Consider the following 19,481-nt stretch of genomic DNA (forward strand, 5'->3'; position numbering starts at 1 on the left):
GTCGGGCAGGGCTGGTTCAGCTATGGAGGAAAGCGCGCGTGTTCACGTGCTCCTCAGCAACCCACTAGAAAACCAGACAGCCTCGGGTCACGCCGAAAGGAGGAAAGGTCGTGTGCAATCACAACCCAGTTAGATAAGCAAAGTGAAGGACATGCTGTCTTCCCGACATGTGTCAAGAACCGCTGAGAGAAAGCGTGCTCCAGAAAACGCGAGCCATAGAAGCAGTGACCTGAGAAGGAAGTTACATAAGTACCTTCAAGGCGCACAAACAAAGTGACGTAGCGGTGTTTACATGCAGGATTCGACTGCCTCGAAGTCCGCATGCGCACGAGTATCAGATCAACGTGACGATAGTATTGCCCCAGTGGATCTCATGTAGCAAGAAAAAGGCTGAGAAGCAAATGTGATACTTACTCACGATGGAGACAACAAGCTACCAGTATCACATTCAGTGTCCACTGATACGTGCGCGGGTAGTCGCGTCAATACGCCACTTCCCCATACTGTGGAATGTCCAATTTGTCCTCTGGTATGAACAGCAAAATCATTCGCTCCCCTCAGACAAATTAGGCTTTCTGGTAACTTTCGAGAACAAAGCATGCATACGAACAAGAAGTCCGTAAGGAGCACGCGTAGACGATGTCAACAGACGAAGAGAGGAGCGCGCTGATGGATTGCAATACTGTAGCCATAGCGCCTTACATTGGTGTGATTGCACCATATCTCCGAGGACCTAACAAGAAGGCGTCAAGCTGATGAAGATGCCAATGATGGTTGGTAGTCGGGTGTGATGAAAGAGTGAAGTTGGATGAAAGCGACAAGACACGTGTTAGCGCGCAATCCGGCTTATCGATAACAGTACCGGGGAATTATCCAACTGTCCTCATTGCCCTCCACCAAACCACGACTTGCGCCAACCTGTCCTCTACCCACGTACATATCGCTACGACCCCAAGAAACTCCAAGTTCAACACAAAATAAGCATACAGCGATCATGGAGTCACCAGATACTTTCACGCTCCTCCCTCTCGAGATGGACCCGCAAACCAGCACCATCACCGCATCCCAAAGCACCAGCAATGCCCTCCAGACAGAGCTCGACGCCCTAAACAACCTCCACAGAAACCTCCTGAACGTCGAAACACCCACGGGCACACCGCCGCCACCTGTCCCCGTCAACCCCAAGCGTTCTGCCCAGATCAACAAGCTGCGCGAATCGGGCAACGCCGAGTTCAGGAAAGGAAAGCCCGAAGAGGCGGGCAAGCTCTACACCCTCGCAATTGACATGGCGCTCGCACGTCCGGCATGGGAGCCTTCGGGTCTTGTCAGGGAAGAGGTCTCTGGGCTGCTCAGCAATCGCGCACAAGCAAACATGGCACTCAAGAACTGGGCAGAGGGCGCCGTGGACGCAGAGGCCAGTGTGGAGATGAAGAAGGTGGGCAACGCCAAGGGCTGGTGGAGGCGGGGCAAGTGTCTGCTCGAGATGGGCAGACTGGACGAGGCAGAGCAGTGGGTCAAGCAGGGTCTGGAATTCGAGGCCACAGAGCAAGACCTCGTCAACTTGAAGGACGAGATCGAGAGGAAGCAGAGAGGCGAGGCTTAGGTTGTTCTCGCCAGCGATCCGTTTGCGCACATGACATATGGAGGACTTCCGCCTCGTCACTTGTAGGATTTGGACTAGACGAAGGCGCAAGCAGGGAGCAGAGGTATACAGTGGGGCTATGCTAGTGGCATTGCTAGTAGGTCTCTATGATACGAGCATGACCAGTGGGAGGATGGGCATTGGCAAGGCGTTTGGCGCTGGAAGGCGTATACCACACTTGAGCCTATCAGGTTTTGGGGCATTCATAGCGAATCCATTGGAATGAATTTCCAATAATCAGGCTTCTCTCTTTTGTGCGCGTGGATTTTAATGTACCAAGACCACCGAGGCTGTCATGTTCCATGGTACGCCAGCCAAGCTTTTTGTAAAGTGACACCAGATATAGGTCGCACGCTCCCCTTCCGACAACTACCACACCAGAGAGTAACTGTACACCATCGCACCTCGCCATGAACGACGGTTGACCAGATCAAGAGCGCGCATTCAGTACAGTCTACTCTCAACGGCTCAGACACAGCAGAAAAGCTCCATCCCACGCTTCTCGTCACCGTCATAAGCCTAGATCAGAAACACCTCAATCATTTCATCCACCAGATACACATACCCTAAATAGCACTTCTGCACAAATACAGTACAGACTTGCTTGTTCGGAGGATAGTCAGACTCAACGGGACGTTGTAGATCGCAAATCTACCTGGTCGCACAGGACCAGCAATTTCTTAGAAGGGATCAGAGAGCATTACACTACGAACGTAGGGTGTGCTGTTTGGGTGTATGGATGTGAGTGAGAGCGACTCCGAAGTGTTCCCAGGCTCCTGCGCTGCTGCCGCATGTGGGATTTGAGGTTGTTCGTGCTCGGACATGTTTGAAACTCTGGGTAGGAACAGCTTTGTAGAAGCCGTACGGACTCCATGTAGAAGCATGATAAGCGTTCACCCGGTGCTCATGATAGCCTTTGTTCTCTAGAGGGCTGGATCTAATCTTCGGGCTGATAAGATGATCTGATAAAAGTTTCTGCACTTCACCTTTCCTTCTTGGGATTGGCGTGGTGAGCCGGTCTTCGTACTTCCCGAATACAGAACTGCGACCCGCGACCCCTAGAAAGTTCAAACAAGAACAACAGTCTAAGAAGACTCGTGGGCAAAGCTCTTGCAGTTCAAACAATGAACAAGACCGCCCTCATTGAACATATCAACAATACCACAGTGTGATGGATACACAAAACCAACAGCATGCGATATCGCGCCCCATCACGGTAATCTCCCGGTGGTATCAGCACTTTGGCCTATACGAAGCGCACAGTCTCACACAGTGGACCCGACCTACATGACATGCTACCAAGCCAAAACGGCCCGCAAAGGGACCCGTCTTCGCCCTGAAGCGGAGCCATGTCGAGATTTTCCTTTCCCGTTCGGCAGTACTAAAATGGATCGTAAGCGCCGTCTTAACGCAGGCACATCTCTCATTTTATCAGATCATCTTTCACCTGCGATAAGGAGGGATGATGGCCGCACGACCCGATTTTGTGCCCTCGAGTGGGGTGTCGGTAGACGACAATGGGCAGCGTTCAGCTTCGTTCGAGAACGAAAAGAAGGTTGCAGACGTCGTGGCTTGCAGTGATGCGTCGTCTGATGGGCGGGGTGGCAGCGATAAGAGCTCGGCGATTCCGCTGAAGATGAAGCTTATTGCTATTCTTTTGGTTACGGCAACGGGGTTTGGATCGCATTGGAGTAGTGGTGTTACTGGCGCGATGAAGAGTACGGTCAAGAAGGTATTGACTGTACGATTACTGTTCTGTGTACTTTTGCTAACATTGAGAAGGAATTGCATATCAACAACGCGCAGTACTCTGTGTTGGAGGCTAGCGAGGATTTCATGAAGACCGCTCTGATTCTCGTGAGTGGTCTCGTCACAGATAGGATTGGTGGTGCCAGTTTGTCTTTCCTTACCCTTTGATTATGTCGATGCTGACGTGGGACTTTTTCAGGTGCTATGCTCTGGGGCAACGCCATCTACAGCGTCGGTGCCATCTTCATCGCAGCCGCGACCACCGTCCGCTCATACAAATTCATGATATTCGGATCCATTGTCCAAGCATTCGGCGATATAGCCACGCAGGTCGCGCAGTACAAGGTCTTCAGTTCCTGGTTCGCACCATCCAATGGCTTCGCATCAACCCTAGGCTTCGAACTCGGCATCGGCAAGATTGGATCTTTCGTCGGAAAGGCTACAGCAAACGTCATTGCGAAGAATACTGGCGACTTCAGCTGGGTATACTGGGTCGCTGTCTTCATGAACCTCTTCACGAACGTTACGACCCTTCTGTACTGGTTCTTCACGCGCTGGTGCGGCAAGAAGTATACCGGCACGGCTGATCCCGCGACAGGTGAGCAGCTCACGGAGAATAACAAGAAGTTCGAATTTGGAAAGGTCCTGCGGCTTCCCTGGACTTTCTGGAGTATCGTTGCTTTCTCTCTCTTCCAGACCAGCACCGCTTCCGTCTTCGCTCAGAATGCAACAGAATTCGCTGAGCAGCGTTTCGACATGGATGCCGTCAAAGCTGGATGGTACTCCTCCCTAGCACAATATCTGGGATTCTTCCTCGTTCCAATCATCGGCATCTTCGTAGATATCTTGGGTAATCGCATTACCTTGATGCTGGTTTGTGGTCTGGGTATGCTCCTATCCATGTGTCTGGCGACCTGGGGCCCGACATACGCCGGCACCGCAGCTTCATTCGGTATCTATGGTGTCGCATCGATGTTTGGCCCGACCGTCATCATCGACTCGATCCGCACGTCCATGTGGTATCAAGAGGTATTTGGCTCCGGCTACGCTGTCAAGATCGCCGTCAACAACGCCATGTCCATCATCATCCGTATCATTACGGGAGTTATCCAAGACCGAGACGACAACTCCTACGATAACGTTGTTATCGTATATGTTGTACTATCTGCTTGCTCGGTCGTGGTCGCTGCGAGCATGTTCGTCGGCTGCTTCTGGACGAGCGATCTCGGGCACCTCCAGTGGACTAGGCGCCAGCGCATTAGGAAGGGCGAGATTATTAATGTGCGAAGGAAGGAGTTTGAGTGCGGATCTGTGGGTGAGAGGAACAGAAAGATCAGCATGTCGTTGTTTGTCGCGTTGTTGTTCTTGGTCGTCGGCTCGTGGGCGGCTTACTTCTGGGGTGTTGCGACTGGCAACAATGTCTGAGGCTGTGAGGCCATTTATCACTATCACTGAGAAGTCAGTCCCATTCAGAACAAGAAAAAACCTAAACAGGTCTGAAGCATACATTCCGATGAAAACATGCAAAGTAGGTGCACTAACGTTAACGTAGGCTCTGGGGTGTCTAGTCTTGTCCTCGAATAAGCTGGTCCTCTCAAAAGAGGTAGCTATTGCTGTGCATGTCATTCTTGTTTGCCTCTCTCTGCCTGCGTTGATTCCACCCCAGCGCCATGACAAAGATATGTACACAAGATATATTATGCGCTTTGAAATGAACGACGAGTACCTAACCAAGAGGGCAACAGTTTCCGAATTTTTCGTTCCTGTTGTGCCTTTCTCACTCTCCTGCCATAATACCCTGGCGTTGTGTACTCATTACGAAGAGGGTCTGAGCTCACCAAGCCGTATATTTCGTAGATAGCGTCTTCCGTCCGGTAGGTGGCTTCAGTCTGATACCACCAGCAGTCTTCCGTTGGTATCCAGTCATTCGGCTTAAAGTCTCCTAAATTTCGTTCCACGTCCATGCTGTAGGGAAGCAGTTCTTTTGCTTTCAACTTCATGTTCTTATGTGGTCCTTTAGGTAGAAAGCCCATCGTACAAATCGGGGGGTAGACAATGGATGCGGGTCCGTTGCTGCCAAATTTCTGATGCCAATCGTAAGTCGGTTTGTCCCAGACTTCGTATAAGAATGCAATTAGGCTTTCGGATAATATGCCCCAGGTTCTCACCAGGCTCAATAACGCGTCCTGATACTCAGTATGAGTATAAGCCGAGGTGTCCCGCATCTCTCTGTGAAATATGTTCGTCATGTCGGCTAAGAGTTCCTCCAATGGCTTTGCGTAGTCGATTGTAAGTCGCTGTTCTTCTCTCACAAGCCCCATCAATCCATACACCTTGTCGCGAGGATCATGACATCGACCCTGGCTGAAGAAGCGAACAGCCTGTACGAGATTCAATCCAATTTCTTGAAGATGGTCTTTTACCAGATGCTTTGCGGGTGTCGAAGGGAGGCGATACTGGAACCGGCGGGCTATGTAAGCCAAATTGTCCCAATCCACCCAGACAGCACCAGCCGAGGGGTGGCTGCATAGTACTCTCTTCCATTTTGACAGTATAACCTCCTGTACGATCCACAGGCGAGTGAAATAATCGTGTCGTATGATAGATGCTACAGCTTGTATTACACTTTCCTCTGGAACCGACGAACTTTCCATCTTCTTAATCATACGCGGCGCATCTGGATTATTGGGAATGATACCAAGCCAGATGATAGTCTTAGAGCACTCAGAATAAATTGATGCCATCATTCCGACTTGGTGGTTTCGCTCGCTTACGCTAGACTGGTCGATACAGATCTGGTCTATCCACAGGTACAGGGGACCTGTATATTCCCATAGGAAATCGTTCTCTGTATTCCTCACATAGGTTTCAAAGAACCGAAACAGATTTTCTCTGATTCCGAGAGGTTTGCCGCTGATCGTGATATCGAAGCGTGGTGATGGTGGACCCCACATATAAGAAAGAGTGGTGAAAGGTGGCGCGTTGCTCAATTCAAAGACTGACATATCGAACTCTGGCCGATTTGTGTTACGCAAATGCAGTTTGATGAGACGTATTTGCTGAGTAGAGGTGTTCAGGGCTTGATGTCGATACCTTCTTGCCGATTGGATCTCGAACGACTTCGTGTTTTCTTCAACATCCAGGCGAAACTTTCCAAGTCAGCTCTGGTGATGCTTGCACAAACAGACGGTGCGTCTACGTACCGAAGTATCCATACTGCCTCATTTGATGGGATTGAAGCTCGTAGGTATGCCGTTTATAGTGCTGAGAAACTGCAGCCGTGTCTTTGATTCAGAGCTCAGGTAAACACCCGGGCTGGATAGCGAAAGGGTTTGGAGGCAAGTTCTGGATGCACTGTGAGGTGATATCGTGCGCAAGAAGAAACATAGTATGATGGGTTTTGATTTTGCTCCATCATGGCGGAGCTCATTCGAGTGTTAGCGTGGTGGTGGCTTAGACAGCAAAGGTCGGCCTGATTGGCCTGACGAAAGCCTGTCGGCTAGTGAAGCGCAAATGCTGAGTTGCCATGAAGCAATCGGTAAACCTGTTCGAGAAGATATCCAAATACCTATGCAAGTTCGGTGCAGTCACACATGGCCTATGAGAACAGCGATTTCATCGCCTTGAACGAAGCACCACGATAAACAAGAATTGAGCATCTGGGACATACTCACTGCATTCTCCGACTATGCACTTCTCACCTTACACGACATCAAAAATGTCTGGGGTGTATTCAAACTACCATACCAAATAAGCCTCGCAGCAACAACACTAAGCCCAACACGATGCCTTCAGCGCAAGAATGAACTCAACAACCTACCCTTATCATTCTCACTCTCGACAGCACCAGGACCCACCACGACGCACCGCATAACAGCACCATACATAATATCAATCATCTCATCCCTCGCAGCCACAATCTCGTCTTTTTTAGCCTTGTACTCATCATCCAACCTCTCGATCTTTGTGCGCAGATTCTTGGCGAAATCGGCGTTCTCCCGGGCCAACCTGATGCTCTTTGTGGCATCTATGTACATAACTATCTTGTGTCCGTCGTACATGGCAGTCTCGGCTTCCTCCAGTTCACGGACGAAGCGGTCGTAGTGGTTGACGACGTTGTTGTCGAGAAGGTTGTGTGCCTGTTTCATAGTCTCGACTTCGTCAATGATCTTTGCGGCGGCTGCGATGCGGCGGGTTTGCTGTTCATTCAGGATTTTGTAGCTGTCGACGAGAAAGGCTCCGAGCTGAGCGGCTTCTGATGCGCCCAGGTTGCACAGCTTGGTGAGCGCCTTGACGTCGATGAGGAGTTCCGTTAAGTCTCCGATACGGTGGCTTGCAGTAGAGATTTTGCTGGTGCCGTTGGTCATGGGGGCCTTTCCATTGCGAGCATGGTTGGACGAGGAACCTGACACGTCGGCAAAGGCTGGGGACAAGACGATTGGAGGTGAACGCGATGCGAGCGCAACGGAGCCGTTGGCTGAAGGCATACTGGCAGTTTGATGAACAGGTGAGCGAGATGTATACTTGATGGGACCGTAGACTGAATGCATATTGAGGTTTTGATAAAGAGGGACTCGTTAACGATAGCTTTAGTGGGTGATGCTGGGGTGTAGAACGAAGAACGATGGTGCTTGTAGGTGAGTTTGTATGCTTCACCTTGGTTCCTGCTCGCTGGTCCACCTTAGTTCCTCCGCTACTCCCTCGCCGCCTGCAGTCGCGAGCAGTGTGGAAGTGACAGAGCGCGAGACATATACTGCCATCCTGGAAGAAAAGAGCAAGACATCGAAAGTGGTATAGCACTTCAACTGCCCTCCAAGACAGTCAACCGTGGAACAAACGTCGACTTTATGGTTTTGAACGAGGCAAGACTGCATACCTCATGGCACTTCTCATGGACAGCCCTGCCTTGGTGTCGTCGGACACATGGGTCTAGGCGTGCACACTGACAGGCCGGAGTATCACGTAAGAAGCCGAGGCAGGCCCGGAGAGGTGGGGAGGAACGACTGGAGCCAGGGAGGTGGGCTGATTTCTCGGTCTGGAGCCCCCATCTGACGGTAAGCGGCGATGTTGGATCGGCGTCGATGCTCGGCGAAGGATGAAGCATCGATATGCAGACAGGTGAGCAGGTGTATGTCGAGCAGATGTAATCAGGCGTGGGATGTGGGCAAATGTCTCACCGCTATGACTATGTCTGTACGCGTGTTGGCTGGGAACGGTCAGCAGTGACGTAGTGACGGCAAATGGCGAATTGCGGGGGTTCCAGGTAGCAGCGTGGTTGCACATGTACATCATCTGAGGTCGCATAAGACGTCGAGGCAGGTACAAAGTGCCGACAGGCGTGTGTAAAGCCGAAAGAGTGGGCTGGGCTCCCTGGTGCAATTACGGGGTGTGAGGAGAGCAGACATGGTGATGGTTCGCGTGAGGAAAGCAGGCCGACGAGCGCCTATCACCAGTCATCAATACGAGATGGTCAGAGGATAGATTGCTGACGAAGAATGCTGGGCTGGGAAGTGGGCGAGGAGTGGGCGAGGAGTGGTCGAGGAGTGGTCGAGGAGTGGTCGAGGAGTGGTCGAGGAGTGGTCGAGGAAGTGGCGATGCGACTGTGGAAGGCGCGTTAGGCCTAGTGAGGAACCATCAACAATCAACAGTAAGAGTGAGGGCAGCGGCAAGGAAGCCGCGTGGGGTGAGGGATCGGCATGCCGCGGCTGAGGTCGTCTCTGGCTGGAGGCATCGCAACTCTGTGTCTCGAATCATTCGGTCCGTTCCAGTCTTTATAACCGAGCCGGTGTAGTCGCTTCTGATTGGGTACCGACAGGGCGGTTCGCAGGTTGCATCAAGTCGAGCGAGCGACTGGGCTGGGTCAGTCTGCTACAAGCGGCGCGCGCACAGCGACTGTTGAGCAGAAGCAAGAGTTAGCGCTCGCGCTGGGGCATAGGCGACGGTTAACCGCTGTAGCCCGAGCATCACTCGCAGCGTGCAGTCGAGGGCCGTCGCACGCTGAAGCCCCCTTCGCAGCGCATCGCCGTGGAGGGCCAGCCCCGCGCTTATTGGCCGGGGAATGCGGTAGGCGCGTCGGTGGGCTGGAAGAGGGAAGCATCTACCCAGCACTCTTGGCGGCTTTGGAGCCGCGAGCAAAACTTCGGTCCCTCCCTCGAGGTCCCGACCTTCTTTGTCTCCTGATGCACTAGCCAGTCTGCTGCGACACTGTCCTGTTGTTGTTGTTTTGCGCCTTTTCCTCACGACTAACGGCCGATCCCCCGACGCCCACGACTCCACGGCCGACCTCAATTGACTCGACTGCTGTGCCAGCCGGAGCTGCACACCCCTCTCCGCACAGGGAGCCTCGTCCGCACTCCACCGCGTCCAGCAACTACCGCCGTCCCCAACACGCACCACCCTGCGCCTACGCCACGTCCTGGCCGCGGCCTGCTCCAATGGCCGTACTGGACAGCACCGCAGTCTCCCGCGACGCCAAATCAGACGCCCTCGAACCGTCTCCCCTCGCCCGGGTGATGCGCGAGTTCGAGGAGCTCGTCAAGGGCTTCGAGACGGGGCTGCTGCGCTCGCTCGAGGACCCCGCTACCGACGACGTGATCACACCCAAGAGCACCGCCCGGCGCGACGAGATCCGTCGTGAGGCCTGCCGGCTGGCCATCTCGGACCTCAGCAACCAGTACACCCCCAAGTACATCCGCCGGTCGCTCGATGCCGCCGAACTCGAGGGCAAGCGCGTCGAGGACCAGCTGCAGAACCTCTCGCTCAGCGGTCACGCTGCCGACGACGAGAGCGGCCTGGGCAGCCTGCACAATGGCTACTTCCGCCTCTACTCCACCGAGCTCTTCGACCTCCTCGGCCAGCCCACGGAGCTGCGCTTCGGCACCCTGCGCTTCCACAAGGACACGCTGAGCCTCCCCGAGATCCCCTCGCAACTGTCGCCCCACGTCACCGTCGAACTCGCCCTCAACGACTCCTTCTTCGTCGCCGACTCGGAGGAGACGCTGCCCTACCACACGTTCCGCCTGCCCACAACGCCCTCGCTACAGAACCGCGGCATACGCAGCAGGAAGTTTGACGACGACGGCACCTTCCCCGAATACGACTCGTGGCTGCTCTTCACCTTCCTTGGCAACGGCTGCATCAAGCTCGAGGTGCCCATCGAGATGTGCGCAGACGTCTACGGCGGCTGTCTGCGGGGCCGGGAAAACGAGGAAGTGCTCTTCTGGGGTTTCTTTGTTGACGATGACGAGTAGTGTCGCATCACATTTGCTTGGACTGGAGTTGGTATCAAGAGCTAGACAGGGCTTGGCATTGGAGTTGGGCGCAAAGGACTGGCCTGGTCGGCCGCCGAAACGGGTGCTTGGACATGCATTCACGACTCACGAATCTCCTTAACTGTATCTTCTTCTTCTTCTCATCCCCGCTGCGGGGCCATATTCCCTCACACTTAGGCCGTCAATCCTTCGCGTCATTACATTCTTTCGAATTGCGTTTAGGGCGGCATTGTGCATAGCATGTTTACAAATTACTCCTCAAAAGGCGGACAATGAGGTAGAGAATAGAGCGCATGGAGCGACACAGCATTGGTACTCGATAATACACACCGACGGACAAATCACATGCGCCGGAATAACCTTCTGCCGATCCCTTGCTCTTACCTTTTCTGATGTGCAGCCAACCTTTGCATCTGCATTATCCTCAGTTCGGCAGTCCACAAAGCAACATGGCGCCCACCTTGCCCGAAGCAGACGCTACCGCTGCGAACACACCGGTTGTCGCAAACACAGGATTCAGGTTGGGCGAGGAGGAACAATTTTCAGATGCAAGCGATAGCGACCAATCACAGACAAGCCAGCGAAGCGCTTCCCCGAGGCGAGCAAACGGCCAGGCGCCTGCGACCAAGTCAAAGAAGAAAAAGCAAAAGGACCGACGCAAGATGGGCGCACTGGCTGATGAGCTAGTCGACGTCTTGGGCGACGCCTTTTCGACGCCCCAAGACGACCTGCAGACTGGTATGTCACGTGCTGGATATGACGATCTAACGTCCGTTGATCCTACGGGCACTTGCTTTTGACACGCGCTACCGGGGTGAGCGAGTCTAACATGATGCAGGCCCGGTCCAGCAAGCCAACGGTGATCAAACTATGGCAATTGATTCCGAGCCTACCGGCAAGAAGATGAGTGAGTTCTCCAACAGACCCTCAAACCTCCACTTCACCGGCATACTAACATCTGTCTAGACAAACGCACTCGCCAGAATCTCGCCAGAATGCAAGCACGCAAAGAAAGAAAAGTGGCTAACCCCAAGATGGACGTGTCGGAAGACAAGACACTGCAAGCCCAGATGGCAGCTGCAGAGCGGATAGGCATGTCCTTGGACGCATACCGCAAGATCGGCAGTGGCAAGGGCATGTCAAGAGCAGCGGCGCGGAGAGCGAAGAAAGATGCTATCAGAAAAGAGCGAGCTGCAGCCGGGGTTGATGAGATGGACATTGGATAGAAGCTGAAAGACCTGCGTGGTGGCTGATATGGAAGTGCGGAGAAAGCATGAGGCTAAGGAATAGACATCTAAAAAGCTGATGCATCATATACATTTCCTATGTTGCACGCTTTCGGAGGTGATCTTGCTTTTTGTTCCTTGGCGCCTGCTCAAACAGAGGGAATATGCAAGCCAGACGCCACTGTCGTATTCCTTTCACCTTTTGCCAAGTCTCACATGCTCGTATTCAGAACTTAGCGTCGCCGCGTGAACTACAGTTCCTCAACCGCTGAATCTAACGTGCTGTTTCTCTCGGTCCCACTCCCTTTCGCGAGCGTTTCCTGTCAGTCTCGCTTAGTTAGACCATGCGGGTCTATCGCCGTCCTCGTTACCCAACGCGTGTCAACGCTTCACCGCACATCGTGAAGAAAAGCAAACGTGCAAAACAAAAACAGTTCAGTGTGGCTGGCAGATAGTACATTGGTCATGTCCACCTTTATTACCCTGTTTTCCATGCCGTTATGCCGACACTGCCCGGCACAAAGTTCTCTCTCCGCGGCATCAGTTCACACCAAATGAGGCTTGCAAGCGAAGAAGAAACGTCGTCACAAAAAAGTAACATGTGCATGCAGCTACACATCACGTGAGCTAGTGTTGTCCCTGATCATTTTAACCACACGCAAATTCATGCATACCGCCAAGTCTGTTGCGCGAGACAGATTTCCAATCCGAACGGGGCTCTAGTACATCTTTTCGGAGAGGAACAAGCAAAAAGGACGTTGCATGAGGCGGGGTTAGGTACCCTGGTCGAGCAGGTAGGTTGCGTTGCATGAGATGTAGCAAGCATGCTGCAGGCTGTGTGGAGCGTGGGGTCGATTGGTGGTGATGCGTGGGCTGAGGAGATGAATGGGTGGAGTGATGTGGCACAAGGTCGATGCAACTTGAGAGACGACGTTATTAGAGGGTATTAATACTCTTGTGTACAACATGACTGTTTGAGATCTTGATAAACACTTTAGAAGTCGTGTCGTGAGTAAAGATCTGTTTTACTCTAGACTTTGCCACTAACATTTATAATCGTGACTATCATTTAGAGATGGAAAGAATCACGCGAGCTGTATCAGTTTGGAAGATGGCATGCCTAAGGCGATTTGATTCTTACGATGAGACCCAAGTCGTCAAGTGTCATTACATTCAAGTCAAGCTTCGTCCTACCATGAAGCATCATAACGCAGCCCTGCACCTATAGTGCCACTACTCATGTATGTTGTGAATATGCCCCGTCTCATCAATCTCGACCTTCGCCCTCCTCAAACTAGCGTTCCTTGGGTTAGGCGCCTCAAAGATCTCCTTGAGCTCCTCAAGCGTCTTGCCAGCTGTCTCGACAAAGAAGAAGAAGATGAGCGCGATCTCAATGCAAATCCACACAATATACACAAGGTAAAGTTTCCAGCCAATCTTCTCGATTCCAACAGAGATACCATAGGTGTTGACCACCATGGCGACGTTGAGGAAGAGGAAGTTGAGACCGGAACCCTTGGCACGAGTACGGTTCTCGAGACACTCGACGGCGTAGAGGGTTTGGAGGGGAGTCCAGCCCCAGGCGAAGAAGATGCCAAAGAGGTAGATGGAGACGATGGTGCCGTAGGCGAGGTTGTTGTCCGGGGTAGCGGTGGCGGTAAAGGCAGTAAGGAGAACGTAGGCGAAGAGACCGCCCCAGAGACCGCCCATGAGCATCTTTCGTCGACCGAGCTTGTCGAGGAGTGTGGCACCGTAGATAGCTGCCAACATACTGAAGATTGGGTTGATGGCGTTGATGAGAAGTTGCTTGTTGGGATCTTGTACGAAGTCAGTATACAACTCACACGTATTTTGTACAATGGGAACTTACCAGTGATTCCAGCGTTCTTGACCATGGCGGGCATGAAATAGCTGACGACGTTGTTACCACTCCATTGACCGAAGAAAGCCATTGCGATGACCATGGCCAAGCGGTAGCGTGCGGCCTTGGTGTTTCCTAGCTCACGGAAGTCCCACCAGGGGTTGTCATTGCGAGTGACAGCAAAGTCCTCGGTAATCTCGTGTAGCTGGAGCTGGACGATGGGAGAGTTGGGGTTGCCGTTTCCGTGGTACTTTGCCATGATGGCGATGGCCTCCTCCCTGCGGTCATGGGCGAGCAGCCAACGCGGCGTTTCTGGGAAGAACATGATCAAGCCCATGACAATGGTCGGTAGAATGCACTGAACGATTGTTGGAATCCTCCAGGCCCACGAAGAGTTGCCCATGTGGAGGTTTGTTCCGTACGTGGTCCATCCAGCCAGAATGTTGCCGACCCACCAGAAGTTGTTGTACATACCAGCCATGGTTCCACGGTAGGCAGGATGCGCGAGTTCGACAGTGTAGGCGGGACCAGCAGCAGAGGCGATAGATGCGCCAAATCCGAGGATGAAGCGACCGGCAATGAAATGTCCCATCTCGTGGGCTGTAGCTTGAACGGCGGTTCCGACTAGGACGAGTGCGCAGCCGACGGCAATACAGACACGGCGACCATAGCCATCAGCAAGAAATCCACAGAACGGAAAGGCGGCGATTTGACCAAGGTTGTAGATGATGAAGATGATGCCAGTGCTGGATCCCTCACCAGTCAATCCGAAGGTGTTCTGGTAGGCTTTCATCGCGTTGATGGATCCCATGAGTGAGCTGTCGAAGCCGTTGAGCGTAGAGACGAGGTAGCCAACGCCCATGATCATGTACAGCTGGATCATGCCCCGGGACCATAGCTTCGGCTTCTCTGCCTCGATAGCAGCGGCTACACACGTCAGCACTCATTCTTGTGTTGCCGTATGCTGCTCGACAACTTACTGAGAGCTACTGAAGCTACATTGGCCTCCTTGACGTTCGCATGCTTGTTCATGTCATCGTCAACTGCACTCAACTGGTGCGTCACAGCGCCCATGTCTTCACTCTTTTCCGCCATCGTGAATATGTCGCTGGCAAGAACTGGAGAAGAATTAGAATTGTGGAGCAAAAAAAGGGAAATGCTCTCCACTTGATGGCCGATTTGCAACGATGCGCAAGAGTTCCGGAATACTGGGTCTCTTTATAGTATACAGGCTTCTCCGCAAAACGAGTAGCGCCTGCATGTAATCTTACCCCATGGCACCGAGGTATCTGCTCTACTTTCTCGAGCCGATGCATGGTTTCTGCTCTGCATGCAAACTGTTGCGCTCAGGCGCCACCCCGTTGGCCAAGTATGCTTGTTGGACGGCAATAGCACCGCATTAGGGGCGGAATATTAACGGGATTACTGGGAAATTTTCAACTTCCAAGCTCGCTATGCCATGATGGTACCAAGGCCAAGTAATAGGGCCTTCTGCAGGGGCGGGTCCAGGTCCAGAAGCAGGCCGGTTAGCGGACGGACCTCCCAAAAAGTACCAGCTCTGGAGCGCCACGCGCGAAGTCTGTACGAAGGATATGAATCAAGAATTGAGCCGGTCGGTTTGGCATTGAGTCGCGAAGAACCAGACGAGGGTCAATCTGGCGTAGTAGGGCTGGGCAGCGGGGTATGGGGATGGATTCGTGGAGTAAGTAGTAGCCGAATGGAGCAGCTTCGCTGTTGATCAGGCGCGAAGAACCCTCGCTCGCGCCCGGACGTCGCCCCCGATGCGAGCCCTTCCCAACTCCTACATGCAACATGCGCCGTATATTACCGAAACGTTCATTGGGCATGTCACCTGAGGAGCAGATGGGTGGTCCTCCTGGTGTCTGCGATGTGTGGGCGGACGGCTTCCCCGATCAGTCCAAGTCGCGCTACCTACCGGAGTACAGCCGCCTTACTGTGGGGTGTTGACAACTGTATCAAAGATAGAGGACGTAGAGCAGTGGTTCGTGAGAGTATCATCAACTTCAAATTCATCCATCATGTCTTCAGGTCAACACCCAGAGAGTGTTCCAGACTGGAACAACCTCGATATCCTCCACAAGAACACGCTGCCTGCGCGCGCATACTTCCACAACTACGCATCCGAGGCTGATGCGCTTAGTTCCGATGTGAACAAGTCTACAACCCACAGCCTCTCCGGCACATGGAAGTTCCAGCATTCATACTCGCCTTTTGAGGCCCCGGAAGGTTTTGAGTCAACTACATTCGACACGTCATCATGGAGCGACATTGCCGTACCAAGTATGTGGCAGCTGCAGGGCTTCGGCAAAGGCCCGCAATATACCAACGTGATCTACCATATTCCGGTTGATCCTCCCAATGTGCCATTTACCGAGAACGAGACGGGATCGTACGTTCGTAAGTTTAAGGTCCCGAAACATCTCCAGGACGGTCAGCTTCGACTCCGTTTCGAAGGCGTTGACTCCGCCTTCCACGTCTGGGTGAATGGTAAAGAAGTTGGCTATTCTCAGGGTAGCAGAAACCCTGATGAGTTCGATATTACTTCGCTCGTCGATCCTAATGCCGAGAACACACTAGCTGTTAGGGTGTATCAGCATTGCGACGGAACGTACATCGAGGACCAAGACCAGTGGTGGCTGAGTGGCATGTGAGTATGGTCTGTTTTCGAGATGAACTCACACTCATCATCACAGATTCCGTGACGTCTTCCTTGTAGGCTTCCCCAAGGCTTCACGAATCGAGAACGTCTTTGCCCAAACGCTTCTGGATTCCTCCTACACTGATGCAGAACTCAAGGTCAAGATCAGCGCGACTGGCTCTGGAAAGGTTGTAGTAAAGCTTCTGGATGCAAAGAAGCAGGAAGTCACCTCATCTAAGGCGGACATCAAGGGTGATGGCGTGACCGAACTCAGCATCCAGGTCAAAGACCCACTAAAGTGGACTGCTGAATCGCCGAATCTCTACCATCTCGTCGTCTCTTCCGGCGACCAAATCATCGCCCAACGCATCGGCTTCAGACAAGTCGAGATGAAAGATGGTTTGATCAAAGTCAATGGTAAGAGAGTCGTTTTCCGCGGAGTCAACCGCCATGAACACCATCCCACTCTTGGTCGTGCTGTGCCGTATGAGTTCATGAAAGAGGATCTTCTTCTCATGAAGCGTCACAACATCAACGCCATCCGCACATCCCATCAGCTCAATGACCCACGACTGTACGACCTCGCAGACGAGATGGGTTTCTGGGTCATCGACGAAGCAGACGTGGAATGCCACGGATTCGAAAGTATCGCCGATGCTGCGCTTTCGAAGGAGGAGCGCAATCTGCCGTTCCGTGAGCGTCAGCTTATAACTAGGGATAAGGCCGCGGAATGGACGACCGACAACCCAGACTGGACGAAGGCGTATGTAGATCGTGCGGAAGCACTCGTTAAAAGAGACCAGATGCATCCGTCCATCATCATCTGGAGTCTTGGCAATGAGGGTTTCATGGGACGGAACTTCGTGGCCATGTACGAACACATCAAGAAGTATGACGACAGCCGGCCTATTCACTACGAAGCGGACATTTACGCAGACACCATGGACATGTACTCCAGGATGTATCCCCCGCTCGACGAGATTATCAAGTTTGGTCAAGACAAGGAAAAGAAGAAGCCACTGGTGCTTTGTGAATACGTAAGATCTACCATGCTCGACTGTGGTACCAAGACTAAAAATATCAGATCCACGCCATGGGCAACGGCCCCGGTAACATCAAAGAGTACATCGATGCCTTCTACAAGTACCCATCCTTACAGGGAGGTTTCGCTTGGGAGTGGGCGAACCACGGTCTTCTTACCAGAGACAAGCAGACCGGCGAAGAATTCTACGCTTATGGTGGCGATTTCGGTGAAGAGGTGCACGACAGCACCTTCGTCATGGACGGTCTTGTCAACTCCGACCATTCGCCCAACGCTGGCTTGATTGAGTACAAGAAGGCTATCGAGCCTGTACAGCTTCTAGAAGTGAACGGTTCGAAGGCCACGTTCATCAACCGGTACGATTTCATCACGCTCGATCACTTGGTCTGCAAATATACATCGGCATCCTCCTCATCCTCTGATGGGGTCACTGGAGATCTGGAAGTTCCTTGTGGTATTCTGCCTGGACAAACCTTCGAGATGCAACTTCCAACGATCGAAGCTCGCGAAGAGGAGGTCTTGGCTAGCATCTCGTTCCAGCTGAAGGAGGCTACACCATACCTGAAGGCAGGATTCGAGATCGCAACAGCACAGGTACCTGTGACTCCAGTGCCATCCTTGAAGAAGGCTCAATCATCAGGCAAGCAAGTCACCGTTGAGACACCATCCCGCAACACCCTCAAGATTACTACGGATCAAGCCACCTGGGAGTTCAATACCCTCCATGGAAGTCTCACCTCCTGGAAGCAAGGCTCGACTGAGCTCATTTCCAAAGCACCTGAGATGGACATCTTCCGTGCTCCTACCGACAACGACATTCCGCAGGACGGCTGGGATTGGAAGGACAAACAACTCCATCACGCAAAGCCATTGACTCGCAAGGTCGAGTGGTCGCAGTCTGGCTCGGACGCTTTCAAGGTCACTGTGCACCAACGCGTTGCGCCTCCAGTCCTTTCGTGGTCCATCGACTGCGTTCTCACATACACATTCAGCGCCAATGGTACACTATCCGTGCACGTCAACGGCACACCAAAGGGCGAGAATCTGCCTCGCACCCTCCCCCGCATCGGTCTCGTCATGGAACTCCCCAAGCAATTCCAACAAGTCGAATGGTTCGGCCGCGGCTTCGGCGAGACCTACCGCGACAGCAAGCTCTCACAGCCCGTGGGCAAGTACACAGCATCCAGCATCGACGAACTCTGGGTCGACTACGAAGTACCTCAAGAATCGGCGAACCGCACAGATACCCGTTATGTTAGCGTTACGAACGGTAGCGGCGCGGGACTGCTCGCTCAATTCGCGGACAAGAAGAGTGAGCAGAGGAAGTTGTTTGACTTCCAGGTTAGCCATTACAGAATGAAGGATGTTGCGGCTGCAGACCATCCGCATGAGTTGAGGAAGAAGAAGAGGGAGGAGGTTGTGCTGAGATTGGATGCGGAACATCATGGTTTGGGTAGTGGCAGCTGTGGACCGAGGACGCTGGATGAGTACAGTCTACTTTGCGAACCTTTTGAGTTTGAACTCGTGTTGCAGGCCCCATAGATAGATGTCATCACTCATGACACACTTTAAAGAGGCGGGAGGGAAGATACATCAACCATTCTATCTGCGACAATGCATTCCACCTGTTCAGTATTTTTCATGATTCTTCAGCTCACCGGGTCTGCAACGGGAATTTTGATGTTGCACATGTATTGAGATGAGATGCGTTGAGCTCGCTACCCATTTCCATACGGACTCTGCTCTTTCCCTCTCTCACGTTCACCTGTCATGACTGCCAAATTTTCATTCCACTCCACCAACTCTCGTCCACTTCAAATCTCACCCGTCGCTTGACTCTCAGTCTCTTGAAGGTCACGATCATGGCGAGCGGAACAAAGAAGCGACGAGTAAGTGTTAATGCGACCGCGTCAGCTTCTACCAGCCACGATGACGCGAGTGCACCTCAGTCGCGACTAAGCTAATGATTTGCAGAAGTCGCAATCTACAGCCCGGAGTACAGCTTCGAAGCGCGCACGTGTTACCTCGAAA

At 52.7% G+C, this 19,481-nt stretch overlaps 8 protein-coding genes across 8 annotated transcripts; 5 read left to right on the forward strand and 3 right to left on the reverse strand.

Moving 5' to 3' along the window:
- Positions 1 to 897: 897 nt before the first annotated feature.
- Positions 898 to 1,887, forward strand: BKA58DRAFT_388074 (uncharacterized protein). Its single transcript, XM_046170616.1, has one exon. The coding sequence runs from the start codon at positions 995 to 997 to the stop codon at positions 1,601 to 1,603; it is 609 nt and encodes a 202-aa protein (XP_046023140.1). The 5' UTR covers positions 898 to 994; the 3' UTR covers positions 1,604 to 1,887.
- Positions 1,888 to 3,107: 1,220 nt separating this feature from the next.
- BKA58DRAFT_441500 (major facilitator superfamily domain-containing protein) lies at positions 3,108 to 4,816 on the forward strand (the record flags this gene model as incomplete). Its single annotated transcript, XM_046173823.1, has 3 exons — positions 3,108 to 3,374; positions 3,425 to 3,536; positions 3,591 to 4,816. 3 exons carry the CDS (start codon positions 3,108 to 3,110, stop codon positions 4,814 to 4,816), a joined length of 1,605 nt encoding a protein of 534 aa, XP_046023141.1.
- An 821-nt stretch (positions 4,817 to 5,637) lies between these two features.
- BKA58DRAFT_287683 (heterokaryon incompatibility protein-domain-containing protein) lies at positions 5,638 to 6,504 on the reverse strand (the record flags this gene model as incomplete). The annotated part of the gene is made up of 1 exon (XM_046166859.1): positions 5,638 to 6,504. A coding segment is annotated over one exon (867 nt), but the record flags the coding sequence as incomplete, so codon positions are not given.
- A 678-nt stretch (positions 6,505 to 7,182) lies between these two features.
- BKA58DRAFT_441501 (uncharacterized protein) lies at positions 7,183 to 7,878 on the reverse strand (the record flags this gene model as incomplete). Its single annotated transcript, XM_046173824.1, has 1 exon — positions 7,183 to 7,878. One exon carries the CDS (start codon positions 7,876 to 7,878, stop codon positions 7,183 to 7,185), a length of 696 nt encoding a protein of 231 aa, XP_046023143.1.
- A 1,947-nt stretch (positions 7,879 to 9,825) lies between these two features.
- On the forward strand, positions 9,826 to 10,641 carry BKA58DRAFT_319676 (uncharacterized protein; the record flags this gene model as incomplete). The annotated part of the gene is made up of 1 exon (XM_046167729.1): positions 9,826 to 10,641. One exon carries the CDS (start codon positions 9,826 to 9,828, stop codon positions 10,639 to 10,641), a length of 816 nt encoding a protein of 271 aa, XP_046023144.1.
- A 470-nt stretch (positions 10,642 to 11,111) lies between these two features.
- On the forward strand, positions 11,112 to 11,888 carry BKA58DRAFT_441503 (uncharacterized protein; the record flags this gene model as incomplete). The annotated part of the gene is made up of 3 exons (XM_046173825.1): positions 11,112 to 11,400; positions 11,501 to 11,569; positions 11,629 to 11,888. The coding sequence occupies 3 exons, from the start codon at positions 11,112 to 11,114 to the stop codon at positions 11,886 to 11,888; spliced, it is 618 nt and encodes a 205-aa protein (XP_046023145.1).
- Positions 11,889 to 13,001: 1,113 nt separating this feature from the next.
- Positions 13,002 to 15,316, reverse strand: BKA58DRAFT_470792 (lactose permease). The gene is made up of 3 exons (XM_046175202.1): positions 14,730 to 15,316; positions 13,759 to 14,676; positions 13,002 to 13,705 (listed from the first exon to the last, which is right to left on the reverse strand). Exons 1-3 carry the CDS (start codon positions 14,842 to 14,844, stop codon positions 13,122 to 13,124), a joined length of 1,617 nt encoding a protein of 538 aa, XP_046023146.1. The 5' UTR covers positions 14,845 to 15,316; the 3' UTR covers positions 13,002 to 13,121.
- A 290-nt stretch (positions 15,317 to 15,606) lies between these two features.
- BKA58DRAFT_388086 (glycosyl hydrolases family 2, TIM barrel domain-containing protein) lies at positions 15,607 to 19,106 on the forward strand. Its single transcript, XM_046170617.1, has 3 exons — positions 15,607 to 16,417; positions 16,464 to 17,445; positions 17,493 to 19,106. Exons 1-3 carry the CDS (start codon positions 15,789 to 15,791, stop codon positions 18,990 to 18,992), a joined length of 3,111 nt encoding a protein of 1,036 aa, XP_046023147.1. The 5' UTR covers positions 15,607 to 15,788; the 3' UTR covers positions 18,993 to 19,106.
- Positions 19,107 to 19,481: the final 375 nt, after the last annotated feature.

The sequence above is a fragment of the Alternaria rosae genome (assembly GCF_020736505.1).
Source record: "Alternaria rosae strain MPI-PUGE-AT-0040 chromosome Unknown BKA58scaffold_7, whole genome shotgun sequence".
NCBI classification, from domain to species: domain Eukaryota; kingdom Fungi; phylum Ascomycota; class Dothideomycetes; order Pleosporales; family Pleosporaceae; genus Alternaria; species Alternaria rosae.